Consider the following 13,592-nt stretch of genomic DNA (forward strand, 5'->3'; position numbering starts at 1 on the left):
TCACTAACAGGACCTGCTTACATAAAGCAACTCAGCACTGATGCTATGATGGAAAGTTGGTTATCATGTAATAGCATTAATAAACAGGTAACTATTATTACACAATAATAAGTAAAATACTACACCATATACTGTAATACTTCTTACATAAAACATTTTATTAGAGGAGAAATAAATACACTGTCATCTTCTTATCTGCTGCTGTGTCACTGACAATAAAGTACTGTACAAATAGGAAGGTATGTCAGTTTGGTTAGAAGTTAGAACATATACAAGGCAAGACTGATGCAAAATGTAGGACCTGAAGTTGATGACAAATGTAGAGACACGATAGGAAAACAAACATTCAAACAAAGGAGGGCCATTAAAACTTAGTTCTCACAGCACGTGACAACATCATTTCACCAAAACAACATGAGTATAAAATGTATCAGTTAGTGTCCAGTCCAGCCATGATCCCTGCTGGAACAGTCCTGACTCTGGATGGGTCCCAAATTGCACCCGGCTCTGGTCAAAAGTAGTGCACTATATAGGGAAAATGGTCCCATTTAGGACACACCCTGTCTCTCAGGCTGGCCTAGGCCTTGTTGATGTAGCCCTCCTTGATCAGGAAGTCGTAGATCTTGCGTGTCTTGTTGACGTCGATCTTGATGAGTGCCCGGGCCTGTGCCAGCCGTAGACCACCCTGCCGCCTGCACTCGTTCAGTAGAGCCTGCTTGTACTCCAGGTAGGCACCTGGCACCAGACGCACCACCTGGCACAACTGCAGACAGCCACAGGACAGAGACACCATGTTACATCAACACAATACCAGCCACCATGACCCCAACTCGCTGTTTATGACTGCGTCCCAAATTCCACTGTATTCCCCAACCCTGTTCCTGGAGAGCTAATATAATGTTGATTTTTGCGCCAACCCTAATCTAGCTGGCCAATAAGGTGAATCAGGTTAGTCACAACTCAGGTTAGAGTGTACTACTAAAAGTAGTGCACTATGTAGGGAATTCATGTACTTACCTGGTGGGGCTGAGAGCCTTACATCCATAGAGATCCTAGAATTCATATGTAATAGAATGGATTTCATATGCAATTCTATTTGTACCTCTTTCTCCCTGTCGTTGAGCTTCTCTGTCCCTGGCAGGCCAGTCAGGTTGAGAGGAGGGGCGCATCTCCTGCCTGTTGCTGTGGAACAATTAATCACACACATTTAAACAGACGTAAAACCTGACTGTTCTGTTGTTTTAAATGACAAACTGATAGGTTGATGAATCCAGGTAATCCGTTTTGTTGGAAAATAAAGACAAATATTTACAATAGGCAAATTAGTGTAAATGGATGGAAATGACAGAGTCTACATAGATGTGTCCTACTTGTGCACTGGAGGTTACGGAATGACAACGGAAAGATAAAGCTTGAGACAAAAACACATATCGGTCCTGTTTGTCGAGCATATTTCTGAGTGAGCATCTCTGAGAATGCATTAACGTGACTCCACTTGTTGCCATGACAAGAAAAGTCGGAGAAGGGAGGGAGTGGGAGATGAAGAGTCCTTACCTGTTGTGGTGATGGTGGTGACAACAGGGGTGATACCAGCGTCACTGTGAAGTGAGATAATAGCATCACTACAAGCAGCACACACACCATTCTCACTCTCTGGGATCCTCGTCCAGAGAGAGAATGAATCATCACACACACTAGCAGTTTTGTTCTTTTTCTTCATGAAGAATAAATAGCAGAACTTGGAGAATACCTAAGAGCTGAGCTTAAGATAAACAACAAGAATAGCTCTACATAAAAAAAATAAACAATCAAGCACTACACTTGTTGCCGTTAGAGCCAAGCACACAGTAATAAACTACAGTAGGCGGGTGGTATCTCAGTTATAGTCCGGAGCTAGCACCCCTAATTCAACTAGTCAACTTATCAAGCCCTTGATTAGTGGAATCAGGTGGGCTAGTGTTTGACTTGTACATGAATGTACAACCACAGGGTCCAGAGGAATGGACAAGAGTAAGGAGGAAGGATTACATGGCAGCCTGTTTGCTGAGCCACTGCTGGCAGGCCCGTCCGTCCTGAATGTACTGCAGCACATCAACTAGCATGGTCCTCTTCCTCCGCTCATCCTCCCTCACCTGCTTCACACGCTCATACACCTTGGCACCTGCAGGGGGACACAGAGGAGGTAGGGGGTTACTGGGGCAGTCAGTCAGCCCTGGGCCCTGGTTGACACAAGGGAGTTACTAATGAGGCTCTGTCAAAAATGCATAATTTTCCTACAAATTGTCCTAGTTTTTAGAGCTGTATGGGCCCTGGTCAAAAGTAGTGCAATAAATAGGGAATAGGGTGCCATTTGGGATACAACATCTGAGGGGGACTATCTGGCAGTAGGGGTGATGGGGTTAGATGGGTAGACTGGACTCACTGCAGAAAGACTGGATGCCTGCTCTCCTGTACTCCTGTAGCCTGCCGATCTCTCTCCTCAGCTCAAACTCCACTGAAAGACAAGGAGGACGAGGTCAATGAGGCCTGTCCACACTCACCGGTCTCTACTGCAGACAGGTGGACAGACAGACAGGCGGACGAACAGAAAGGCAGAGAGTGAGAAACTCTTTACCCCTCAGATCTGTGCTTCCCAACATCAGAGCTGATCAGACCAGAGTTGTAGCCCAGGCAGGCTCTACAGCTGTTCTCTCTGACACAACAATGGAGTAGCGCCATGCTATTCTGAAGCCCCAGCACTTTAATCAGAACGAGATGTCTCATCCCCAGATACAAACAGAAATGCACAGACACACGCCTCTCACTCAAAGGGAGTTCACACATCCAGTCATGCTGCGTACGGACAGGAGATAATCTGACAGGCTCATTACCACGCCGTTGACCTTAGTGTTACCCACAATATTAAACACAGGGGAACACTGCATGTGCGACTGCTCTCTGTGTAGACCGGAGGTGGAGGGGTTGGAAGAAACAATTCTATTGGTGTTAACATCAAAATGTCTACTGTGTGTGCATGTACAATATCATAATGTTAAACTCACATGCATGACTCTCTATGAACTTGTCGTGTTCGATGGGGCCCACCACCCTGGCAAAACGTCTCATAGCATCATACAGATCCTGTACCTCCTTAGGGTAGCGACGCTCTAGAACTGGAAGACAAAAACACAATGGTCATGTGATATGTAGCTGTTATTGTAGAGCAGGGCTGCCCAACCCTCTTCCTGGAGATCTACCGTCCTGTAGCTTCAGGCTAACCCTCTCCCTGGAGATCTACCGTCCTGTAGGTTCAGTCCAACCCTCTTCCTGGAGATGTACTGTCCTGTAGCTTCAGGCTAACCCTGTTCCTGGAGATCTACCGTCCTGTAGGTTCAGTTTAAACCTCTTCCTGGAGATCTACCGTCCTGTAGGTTCAGTCGAACCCTCTTCCTGGAGATCTACCGTCCTGTAGGTTCAGTCTAACCTTCTTCCTGGAGATCTACTGTCCTGTAGGTTCAGTCGAACCCTCTTCCTGGAGATCTACCGTCCTGTAGGTTCAGTCGAACCATCTTCCTGGAGATCTACCGTCCTGTAGGTTCAGTCGAACCCTCTTCCTGGAGATCTACCGTCCTGTAGGTTCAGTTTAAACCTCTTCCTGGAGATCTACCGTCCTGTAGGTTCAGTCGAACCCTCTTCCTGGAGATCTACCGTCCTGTAGGTTCAGTCGAACCCTCTTCCTGGAGATCTACCGTCCTGTAGGTTCAGTCGAACCCTCTTCCTGGAGATCTACCGTCCTGTAGGTTCAGTCGAACCATCTTCCTGGAGATCTACCGTCCTGTAGGTTCAGTCGAACCCTCTTCCTGGAGATCTACCGTCCTGTAGGTTCAGTTTAAACCTCTTCCTGGAGATCTACCGTCCTGTAGGTTCAGTCGAACCCTCTTCCTGGAGATCTACCGTCCTGTAGGTTCAGTCGAACCCTCTTCCTGGAGATCTACCGTCCTGTAGGTTCAGTCGAACCATCTTCCTGGAGATCTACCGTCCTGTAGGTTCAGTCGAACCCTCTTCCTGGAGATCTACCGTCCTGTAGGTTCAGTTTAAACCTCTTCCTGGAGATCTACCGTCCTGTAGGTTCAGTCGAACCCTCTTCCTGGAGATCTACCGTCCTGTAGGTTCAGTCGAACCCTCTTCCTGGAGATCTAACATCCTGTAGGTTCAGTCCAACCCTACATACCTGACTCAGCCAGTTAAGGTCTTGGTGAGCAGTTAATAACTAGAATCAGTTGGTAAATTAGAGTTGGACTGTAAACTTGGTAGATCTCCAGGAAGAGGGGCTGGCAGCCATGTTGTAGAGAATATGACAGCAGTGATCTGTATTGGAGATCTGTATCACATTCAATATTGTTAGATTAGAGGCTTTTGAGGAACACCAGAGGAGGAAATGTCCAGACATCGCACATTGACTGACCCCCTTGCATCAATGAGATACCCTGCCATGGCCGATGTAAAAGCTCCCCCGATGGGCAGGTCACCCCATACCACCCTACTCACCCCCCATCAAGGGCTGCTGCTGCTCTCCTTTCAAATCATTGCTACAGTGTTTGTGTCCCAAACGGCAGTATATTACTCATTTAGTCAAAGACACTTCATACTTTGTGCCGTAAGAATCTACCTGTATACCTATGGTATATATTGAGTGGACTCTGGTGGCGTTGCAAACAGTGAATGTGGGGTAGTAGTATGACAGCAGCTCAAGGCTGGTGGCCCGCACATATGTGTCTGTCTTCAAGCTGGCAGCTGAGTTCCTCATTGGCAGCTGAGCATTTGGAGGCCGTACAGTGATAGGAACGTGTAGATAGCAGCAACACACACACACAAGTAGAGTCAATGTCCTGCTGAGCGAAGTCAAAGATTTGAAACACTCCATAACAGGAATGGGCTGGTGGTCCTGAGTTACTGATGTCTATAAGGGGAGTGAGACTGTTGGTCAAACTGCCTGGAGCAACAGCATGATCAGACCAGGCACGACACTGAGTCACCCAGGCTTGGAAACGGCTTCTATTACCGTGACACACACACACTTTGACAGTCTCCATGACAACCAGGCTGCAGCTCCACGGCAACTCTGGGTTCTCTTGTCTTGAAAGACTAGAGATAAGAGGAGAGAGGGGGAGGTGGTGGGCGGTAGTGACTGGATGCTGGTAAATAATAAATAAAACATAAGGGTGTCCTCTTCCACCCATAAAACTACAGCCAATTTCCCAGGGCATGACCTGGAGATAGCACTGCACTGGGCAGTAAAGGAAAAAGAGGACTGATTGGATACATCTATTCAGGGAGTCTCTTGCCTTCCCATCTCCCATGAATAAAAAGTGGGACATGAACATTGATTATATTACCAAGCTAGATGAAACGCTGCCCATGGAGAGGGGATCAATAAGAGCTCATAAAGCTCCAATGCAGTTGGTCATTAGACCTGCAGTGTTCATTTCATAGGCATCTATTCATAGTGGAGCAATAATTATGCTGTGGCACTCTGGCACACGTCGCACTGGTCTCAGCATCCATCTTAAATAAGAGCACTGGCAGTGCCTCCGGGGTCACAGGTTACTGTTGATCATTATTGCAACCATGGATACATAATGCATATTCAGTCTGGGTGTTATATTAATGCCTGGTCTCCTGGTGGTTCTGCAACCCAGCTCTAATCTGTTAGGAGAAAACTTACTCTGGAACTTCCGCAGATTGATCAGTCCATGGTCCCGGATTATCCTGGAAGACACACAACATTAAGACACCAAAGCCAAAAATATGGACACCGTCCATTGGTAAATACCAGCCAACTCTCAGGCTGGTAGAGTGAGTGAAAACAGCAGTGGGTTTAGACTGACATTAATTGAATGAGTGATGGTACCATATAGCTGTTGAACCTGAACCACATATCTTGAAGTTGTGATTGTGATATAGAACAGCTTTGCAACAAGTAGCCTTCCTGTGATGTTAAACAGGACCTGACAGTGAGGCCTACTGCGTCTGAACTCTGTGGCCTGCAGGTCACTGCCTTGGACCTTTGCCATTAGACCACTCCCAAGTGGCGCAGCGGTCTAACATGCTGACCAGACCGGTCGCGTATGCGAGCGTCGCAAAATAAATGTAGAAATCCATATTATTCAATTATTGCGCGCGCCAACGAGCGTCTGCGTTGCCAAGGGCTAAAATAGAAGTCATTCCTATTTCTGACGCAGATTGCGCTGCAAGTCCTGCCTCTCCCATCTCCTCATTGGTTTATAGAAGCAGGTACCCACGTGCCATCTTCTTGGTTATTGGTTATACCCACGTGGGTGATTGAAAGACTTAATGTTTTGCAGGTTGTCGTGGTAATACTATGAATGTGTAGATGCCAATCACCATATAAGTTCAAAGATGAAAAAGCCTGGAAGGAGGAGAGATGACTAGAAACGATTCGGTTGGCTGTTTTATGTGTGGATTAATTGTTGGAGTAGAGGACCTTGTGCATTTCAGTTAAAATAAGAACTCAATGTTTATATCCCAGGACAAATTAGCTAGCAACAGCAAGCTAGCTAAATAGGACAAATTAGCTAGCAAGTGCAAGCTAACTAGCTAAATTGCCATACATGTTTAATTATTTTCTACCTGTCCCCAAATTAATGTCATTGGTTCAGAGTTTGTTCTGATATTTTAACCTGCATGTCGCGATTGCGTGTGGGGGGCAAAATAAATGTATGCACGATAGTGCACGCGCGCAGCCGGTTTGGGTTCCGTGTTTGCATCTTTGCATTGCATCTCAGTGCTAGAGGCGTCACTACAGACCCTGATTCAATTCAACCAGCTGTGATTGAGTTCCATAGGGCAGCGCCCAATTGGCCCAGCGTCGTCCAGGTTAGGGTTTAGCTGGGGTAGGCTGTCATTGTAAATAAGAATTTGTTATTAACTGACTTGCCTAGTTAAATAAAGGTTAAATAAAATAAAAATGTCACCAGCTGGGGGTGGAAGGCTTGAGGGGCAGTGGGGAGGCTAGCAGTGTTTGCATCCCAAATGGCACCCTATTCCCTATATAGTGCACTACTTTTGACCAGGGCCCACCAAAAGTAATGCACTATGTAGGGAATAGGATGTCATTTGGGACACAAACATACATGCATGGTCCTGGGAGCTCTGGCCAGCTAACATGCCATTCCACAGTGTTAGGGGAGCAGCAACTCGTTAAGTCTGATTTAATGATGGATGTATTCCCACATGAATGGACTGACCACCGTGGCCAAGACCAGTACTGACACACACTGAACGGGGCAGTGGACGGAATGTGACAATCCATGAACATCTCAAATTCATCTAAAAAGGTGGCCAGGTCAAACAATACTAAAATTTGAGTTGTGTAATGTTTAAGCCTTTCAGCATTAAAAGCAACCAGTGATTCTGAACCAGTGTTTATCTTAACAGGCTAGTGTAGAGTGTTATGTTACTTGTGTAGGTATCACATTTCTGATTTTGGAAAGCAATTCAAACGTTATCGTGGCAACATTTGCAGAGTATTACAGGCATATGATGAAGGGCAAAGCTTCTAAGCATTTTGAGCTGAATAAGTCCATTACATCTTTATAGTTAAATGCAAAACATTTCAACTTACTTCTTTCTTCTTCCTCTCTCCTTTAACCTTGAATGGTATATGTCAACAACAGCAATCTTCAGCGCTAGAAAGAACCAGACAAATATGTCAGACAAGGAAGTGATGATATTAAAAAACAGTACATGTACAATAAACATAAGCGGGGTTGGACTTTTCTCTCAATTCAAATACAATGATAGCCCTTTCAACTCACCATGTAGTATGTCTGAGTCATCATCCACAAAATCAATGTCTTTCAGATCCCACTCAGCATAGTTGTCAAATTCCTAGACAGGATGACAAATAGCAGGAGACAATCACAGAGGTACAAGGAGATGAGTCAGAGTTCAATAAGACTGCAGTGAGGCGGCCATTAGGAGAACTAATATCTTCATTCATGCATGTGTGGCAAGGGTTCTGTCTTGGTGATCTTTAAGTACTTCCTTTGATTCCAATCATAATATGCCAGGAGTATGAGAACATACTCATTACGACATGGGGATATGTTCTTTGAACATGCAGAACAGAAAAATGGAATGTCTATGTCCGACTACGGCTCGTGAGATTGGAACTACTAAAGCCATGGACGCTTTAAGACCCTAGTTCCTCTCACCTCCATGAAGTCTGCTCTGGCAGGCATGTATCCAGCCATGTCTCGAGACAACAGGGAGTCAAACGTGGGCCTGGGGGGGTCGTCAGTGGCTGGGAGGAAAACCAACAGTATTTTTACCTAGTGATCTGAAAAGGCCCTCATGACAGTACAGTAATCAAGTTATTACTGTGTAAGAAAGAAAGCATAAATGAAGAACAATGTAGTTGCATATCAGATAATAAATGAAAAAAGCCATGTATTCCTCCCTGCCTTTATCAGCTGGATATCAAATCAAATGTGTGCTGAATACAACAGGTGTAGGTAGACCTTACCGTGAAACGCTTACTTACATGGCCTTAACCAACAATGCATTTCAAGAAATAGAGTTAAGAAAATATTTACTAAATAAACTAAAGTGAAAAAATTAAAAGTTTCACAAAATAACAATAATGAGGCTATATACAAGGGGTACCAGTACCGAGTCAATGTGCAGGGGTACAGGTTAGTTGAGGTCATACACAAAAGCCTATCCTAAATTGTATTTGTTGTATGGCTTCATAATTATACTATAACATGTGTGACAAACAAACTCTCGTTATTACTATGAAGGGAGAAATCCAGAGGAGTAGGTGTGTTGTGTGTATACTGACGTTTGAAGGGAATGGCTGTGTCTGCAGTACGGGCCTCCTCTATCTGTCTGAGGTTGAGCAGGGTGGAGGAGAACAGGGGATTGTTGATGAAGTTCTTCATGTAGTGGGCCTCACACTCCTCCTTGTTTTTGGTGCGCATCTGATACGCCACATCCTGCCTGTGCAGAGTCAAACAGGAACGTGACAGTTATGTTTTTGTTATCAACTTGAACATGTTTATATTGATATTGGCAGACAGTACAAGTGAGGGATGCTACGAAACAAATCACAGACTGCAAATGGCACCTAGTCTGCAAGTTTGTAATACAGTTGAAGTAGGACGTTTACATACACTTAGACTGGAGTCATTAAAACTCCTTTTTTAACCACTCCACAAATGTCTTGTTAACAAACTATAGTTTTGGCAAGTCGGTTAGGACATCTACTTTGTGCATGAAGAAATTTTTCCAACAATTGTTCACAGACAGATTATTTCACTTATAATTCACTTTATCACAATTCCAGTGGGTCAGAAGTTTACATACACTAAGTTGACTGTGCCTTTAAACAGCTTGGAAAATTCCAGAAAATTATGTCATGGCTTTAGAAGCTTCTGATAGGCTAAATGACATAATTTGAGTCAATTGGATGTGTACCTGGGGATGTATTTCAAGGCCTACCTTCAAACTCAGTGCCTCTTTGCTTGACATTATGGGAAAATCAACAGAAAACAGCCAAGACTCCAGAAAAACAATTGTAGACCTCCACAAGTCTGGTTCATCCTTTGGAGCAATTTCCAAACCCTTGAAAGTACCACGTTCATCTGTACAAACAATAGTACGCAAGTATAAACACCATGGAACCACGCAGCCTTCATGCCGCTCAGGAAGGAGACGCGTTCTGTCTCCTAGAGAGGAACGTACTTTAATGCGAAAAGTGCAAATCAATCCCAGAACACCAGCAAAGGACCTTGTGAAGATGCTGGAGGAAACAGGTACAAAAGTATCTATATCCACAGTAAAAAGAGTCCTATATCGACATAACCTGAAAGGCCGCTCAGCAAGGAAGAAAACACTGCTCCAAAACCGCCATAAAAAAGCCAGACTACGGTTTGGAACTGCACATGGGGACAAAGATCATACTTTTTGGAGAAATGTCCTCCTCTGGTCTGATGAAACAAAAATAGAACTGTTTGGCCATTATGACCATCGTTATGTTTGGAGGAAAAAGGGGGCCGCTTGCAAGCCAAAGAACACCATCCCAACCGTGAAGCATGGGGGTGGCAGCATCATGTTGTGGGGGTGCTTTGCTGCAGGAGGGACTGGTGCACTTCACAAAATAGATGGCATCATGAGGCAGGAAAATTATGCGGATATATTGAAGCAACATCTCAAGACATCAGTCAGGAAGTTAAAGCTTGGTCGCAAATGGGCCTTCCAAATGAACAATGACCCCAAGCATACTTCCAAAGTTGTGGCAATATGGCATAAGGACAATAAAGTCAAGGTTTTGGAGTAGCCATCACAAATCCCTGACCTCAATCCCATAGTAAATTTGTGGGCAGAACTGAAAAAGCGTGTGCGAGCAAGGAGGCCTACAAACCTGAATTGGTTACACCAGCTCTGTCAGGAGGAATGGGCCAAGATTCACGCAATTTATTGTGGGAAGCTTGTGGAAGGCTACCCGAAACATTTGACCCAAGTTAAACAATTTAAAGGCAATGCTACCAAATACTAATTGAGTGCATGTACATTTCTGACCCACTGGGAATGTGATGAAAGAAATAAAAGCTCAAATAAATCATTCTCTCTCGTGATCCTAACTGACCTAAGACAGGGAATTTTTACTAGGATTAAGTGTCAGGAATTGTTACAAACTGAGTTTAAATGTATTTGGCTAAGGTGTATGTAAACTTCCGAATTCAACTGTATATGACACTTGAGCAAGAGAGTCAGAGAGTGTGTGTGTTTACTTACCAGTTCCCAAAGCCACAGTCCATGACTGCTTCCAGAAGGGCCATCTCCTCCTGTGCTGTCCAGCTAGGTTCTAGCACAGGGAAGTCTGATGTCTGTGTGAGGGAGGAGGCATGGTATTGAGCATGATCACAATAGTTTGCCAGAAGCATACTTTTGGTAAATAATGGATAACTGAAGAGTCAGTATTATATATGTTAATCAGAATGGACAGCACAATTACCAATGTCTTACCATGATTTCATACTTGTGATTACTCTCATGTTTCTTGAACTCAAACCCTCTGGTAAAACACTGAAACATATTTGGATAAAACAATTCAAGTGTCAGTAGTGATGCAAAGTTATCAGGCTAGGCAAAATGTATCAACAGTTTTATGCGCATGCCCGAGGAAGCAATGTGCGCCCCTCACCTGGAGACAGAGAAGGAAAGGTGAGGGTCCACACTCTGCACATTTTATATAGGGTTCCACCAGGTTAGATGAGCAACCTCGACATGGGGGCTTGTCAGAAGGGTCATCTGAAAGACATAAATCGGCATCCACGCGCATGAAGGGTAACAACTAGCTAGGTAACCTGAATAATGTCCTCAGTGTATGCTGCCAGCGTCGGGCCATCGAGGGCACAGGGAAGAAACCACAAACTCTGTTGTGTGTGCCCTGAGACGAAGAAAGTCAGAGATGTTTGCATCATTGAGAAGGGTGAAGAAAGTTGGACAGATCTCATCGAGGCACATAAGGATTGTATTTAGGCGCTTGGATTCCATATAATAAGTGTGTGTCGTTGGTGGCCGGCTGTCCGGAAGGAGACCTGGGATATTCCTCGTTTGTATTTATACTGCAACCTGAACGGAAGATGTGATCGCTGCAAGGACGATGTTCTACTGAGAGAAATGTGTTGGCTTAATGCTCAGATTTTCTGAATTATGTATATCTTGTTCTCCTGATTAGAATTAAATGCATGTCCTATGAATAATAATTTTAAAAAAGGGTCATCTGAAAATAAGTCAGCGTTATGTAGCAAAACTTGCCAGTTGTACTGGTAAGAATACGTACAGACTTTAGATACTGTAAATCCTCTGTTAAAGTGTGTTATTGTTCAGATTTAAAGCCAGCATCATACATTTAGCAGTAGCTAATAACACAGTTAACGTTAGCTAGATAATGTAGCTAGCTAGGTACTTCAAGTCGAAAACTAGGAGACAATTAAGTGATGGATTAGTTAGCTGGTTGAATGGATCAGCTACATGAAAGAAAATGATACATATAGTTAAGCTAGCTAAATGGCTAACTCTAAGCTAATTGTTAGAAATCTCGCTAGCTGAGCTGCGTTGCCTTCTACCTAGCTAACGTTAGCTAGCTATGTAGCACGACGAGCTGAGCAATAAGCTAGTTAGATGGATACCGATATTTCGTGCAAACTATTTAAGCCGTGTTTGTACGCTGTTTTTAACTGTGCATTTTAGTCAACACTTACTTCCAAAAGATGCCAAGTGGTCCATAAGATCAACCAAACAGCTGAAGCCTTGATTTGTTGTTTGTTGCCAATGTGTATTGCTTCGCGTTAGACTAAGCGTGTCTGAAAACGCAGCGTTGGCGCAACTTTGTTGATTCTACACATGGAACACACCTACACTGTTTTGAGAAAAATGGTACGCTTTGGTACAAAAAAAAAAAAATGGTACATTTTGAGATGTGTGCAACAAAACTTCAACATTCATCTTCTGCTACCATTTCTGTAAAGCCGTCTACGCATACAATTTTATGCATTTGTTCGATAAATCCGAACGCGCTGCAAGTTGATGTAACGTTACTTTTGATGTACCAATACGCAAACACTGTCGGTATGACCGAGGGGATAATATGGCTAGATCAATGCACAGCATTCGCGCAAATGCTGCACCGTTCATGCTCAAAATAAAAACATTTTGAAGGCTAACTCATGTATCTGCAACCAGTGGGACTACCAGGGTCATTAGTGTTATGCTGTGCATTTTCTGTCGCCAGGAAATAATACATCTTATTTCGTGTAAAATTAAGTTACATGTCCTTTGAAATAAAAATACAAAGATATGGATCTCAAAGGGAATTTTATGCATTTTGACCATTTTGTTTTCAGTGGATGTTGGCGTTTTTGACATGTCCCCGGTTGCTAATTCATCAACGATAAATATAAGCAATTAAATAATAAAATATTCCAAATATTTATTCATTATTTTATAGTCCTACTTAAAATATCTGTCACCAATATGTTTTTCTCTCATTATTATTGTATTTATAGTTTTTTTCCTGTGTGTCCCTGATTTCACTTTCCACCCTGTTATTTTGCAGTAATAGTCCTTTAAAAAACAGCCCCTTCCCACAATGATATCACATTCAGGAAGTGTCAATTATTTTTGGGGCGAAAAAACAACAGTGCATACCTAAGTAAGTATCAACACCCGGTTTTAATCTATATTTTAATGTTTCATGATGTTAGTCAGTATGTCTCACTCTTAAATTTCCACCCTGTTAGGCTACATTAGATGAACATGTTATACATTTTTTGAATTTCAAAATATATATTTTTTGAATTTGACCTTTATTTAACTAGGCAAAATATGTTTGACATAAAAGTTACAATTCTCTCTTTGGCCTGAATGCCAAGCGTCATGTCTGGAGGAAACCTGGCACCATCCCTACGGTGAAGTGTGGTGGCAGCATCATGCTGTGGGGATGTTTTGCAGACGACACAACAGTAGTAAGCTTGATTACCAACAATGACGAGACAGCCTACAGGGAGGAAGTGAGGGCTTTC

The 13,592-nt window shown here is 43.5% G+C and overlaps 1 protein-coding gene across 1 annotated transcript; it reads right to left on the reverse strand.

The window, feature by feature from the left end:
* Window positions 1-137: 137 nt before the first annotated feature.
* tada2a (transcriptional adaptor 2A) lies at window positions 138-12,404 on the reverse strand. The gene is made up of 15 exons (XM_055880296.1): window positions 12,273-12,404; window positions 11,210-11,316; window positions 11,032-11,091; window positions 10,801-10,892; window positions 8,846-9,003; window positions 8,217-8,305; window positions 7,818-7,890; window positions 7,625-7,688; window positions 5,705-5,748; window positions 3,042-3,152; window positions 2,423-2,494; window positions 2,029-2,161; window positions 1,555-1,598; window positions 1,103-1,182; window positions 138-763 (listed from the first exon to the last, which is right to left on the reverse strand). The coding sequence occupies exons 1-15, from the start codon at window positions 12,295-12,297 to the stop codon at window positions 578-580; spliced, it is 1,338 nt and encodes a 445-aa protein (XP_055736271.1). The 5' UTR covers window positions 12,298-12,404; the 3' UTR covers window positions 138-577.
* Window positions 12,405-13,592: the final 1,188 nt, after the last annotated feature.

The sequence above is a fragment of the Salvelinus fontinalis genome, chromosome 24 (assembly GCF_029448725.1).
Source record: "Salvelinus fontinalis isolate EN_2023a chromosome 24, ASM2944872v1, whole genome shotgun sequence".
Lineage (NCBI taxonomy): Eukaryota > Metazoa > Chordata > Actinopteri > Salmoniformes > Salmonidae > Salvelinus > Salvelinus fontinalis.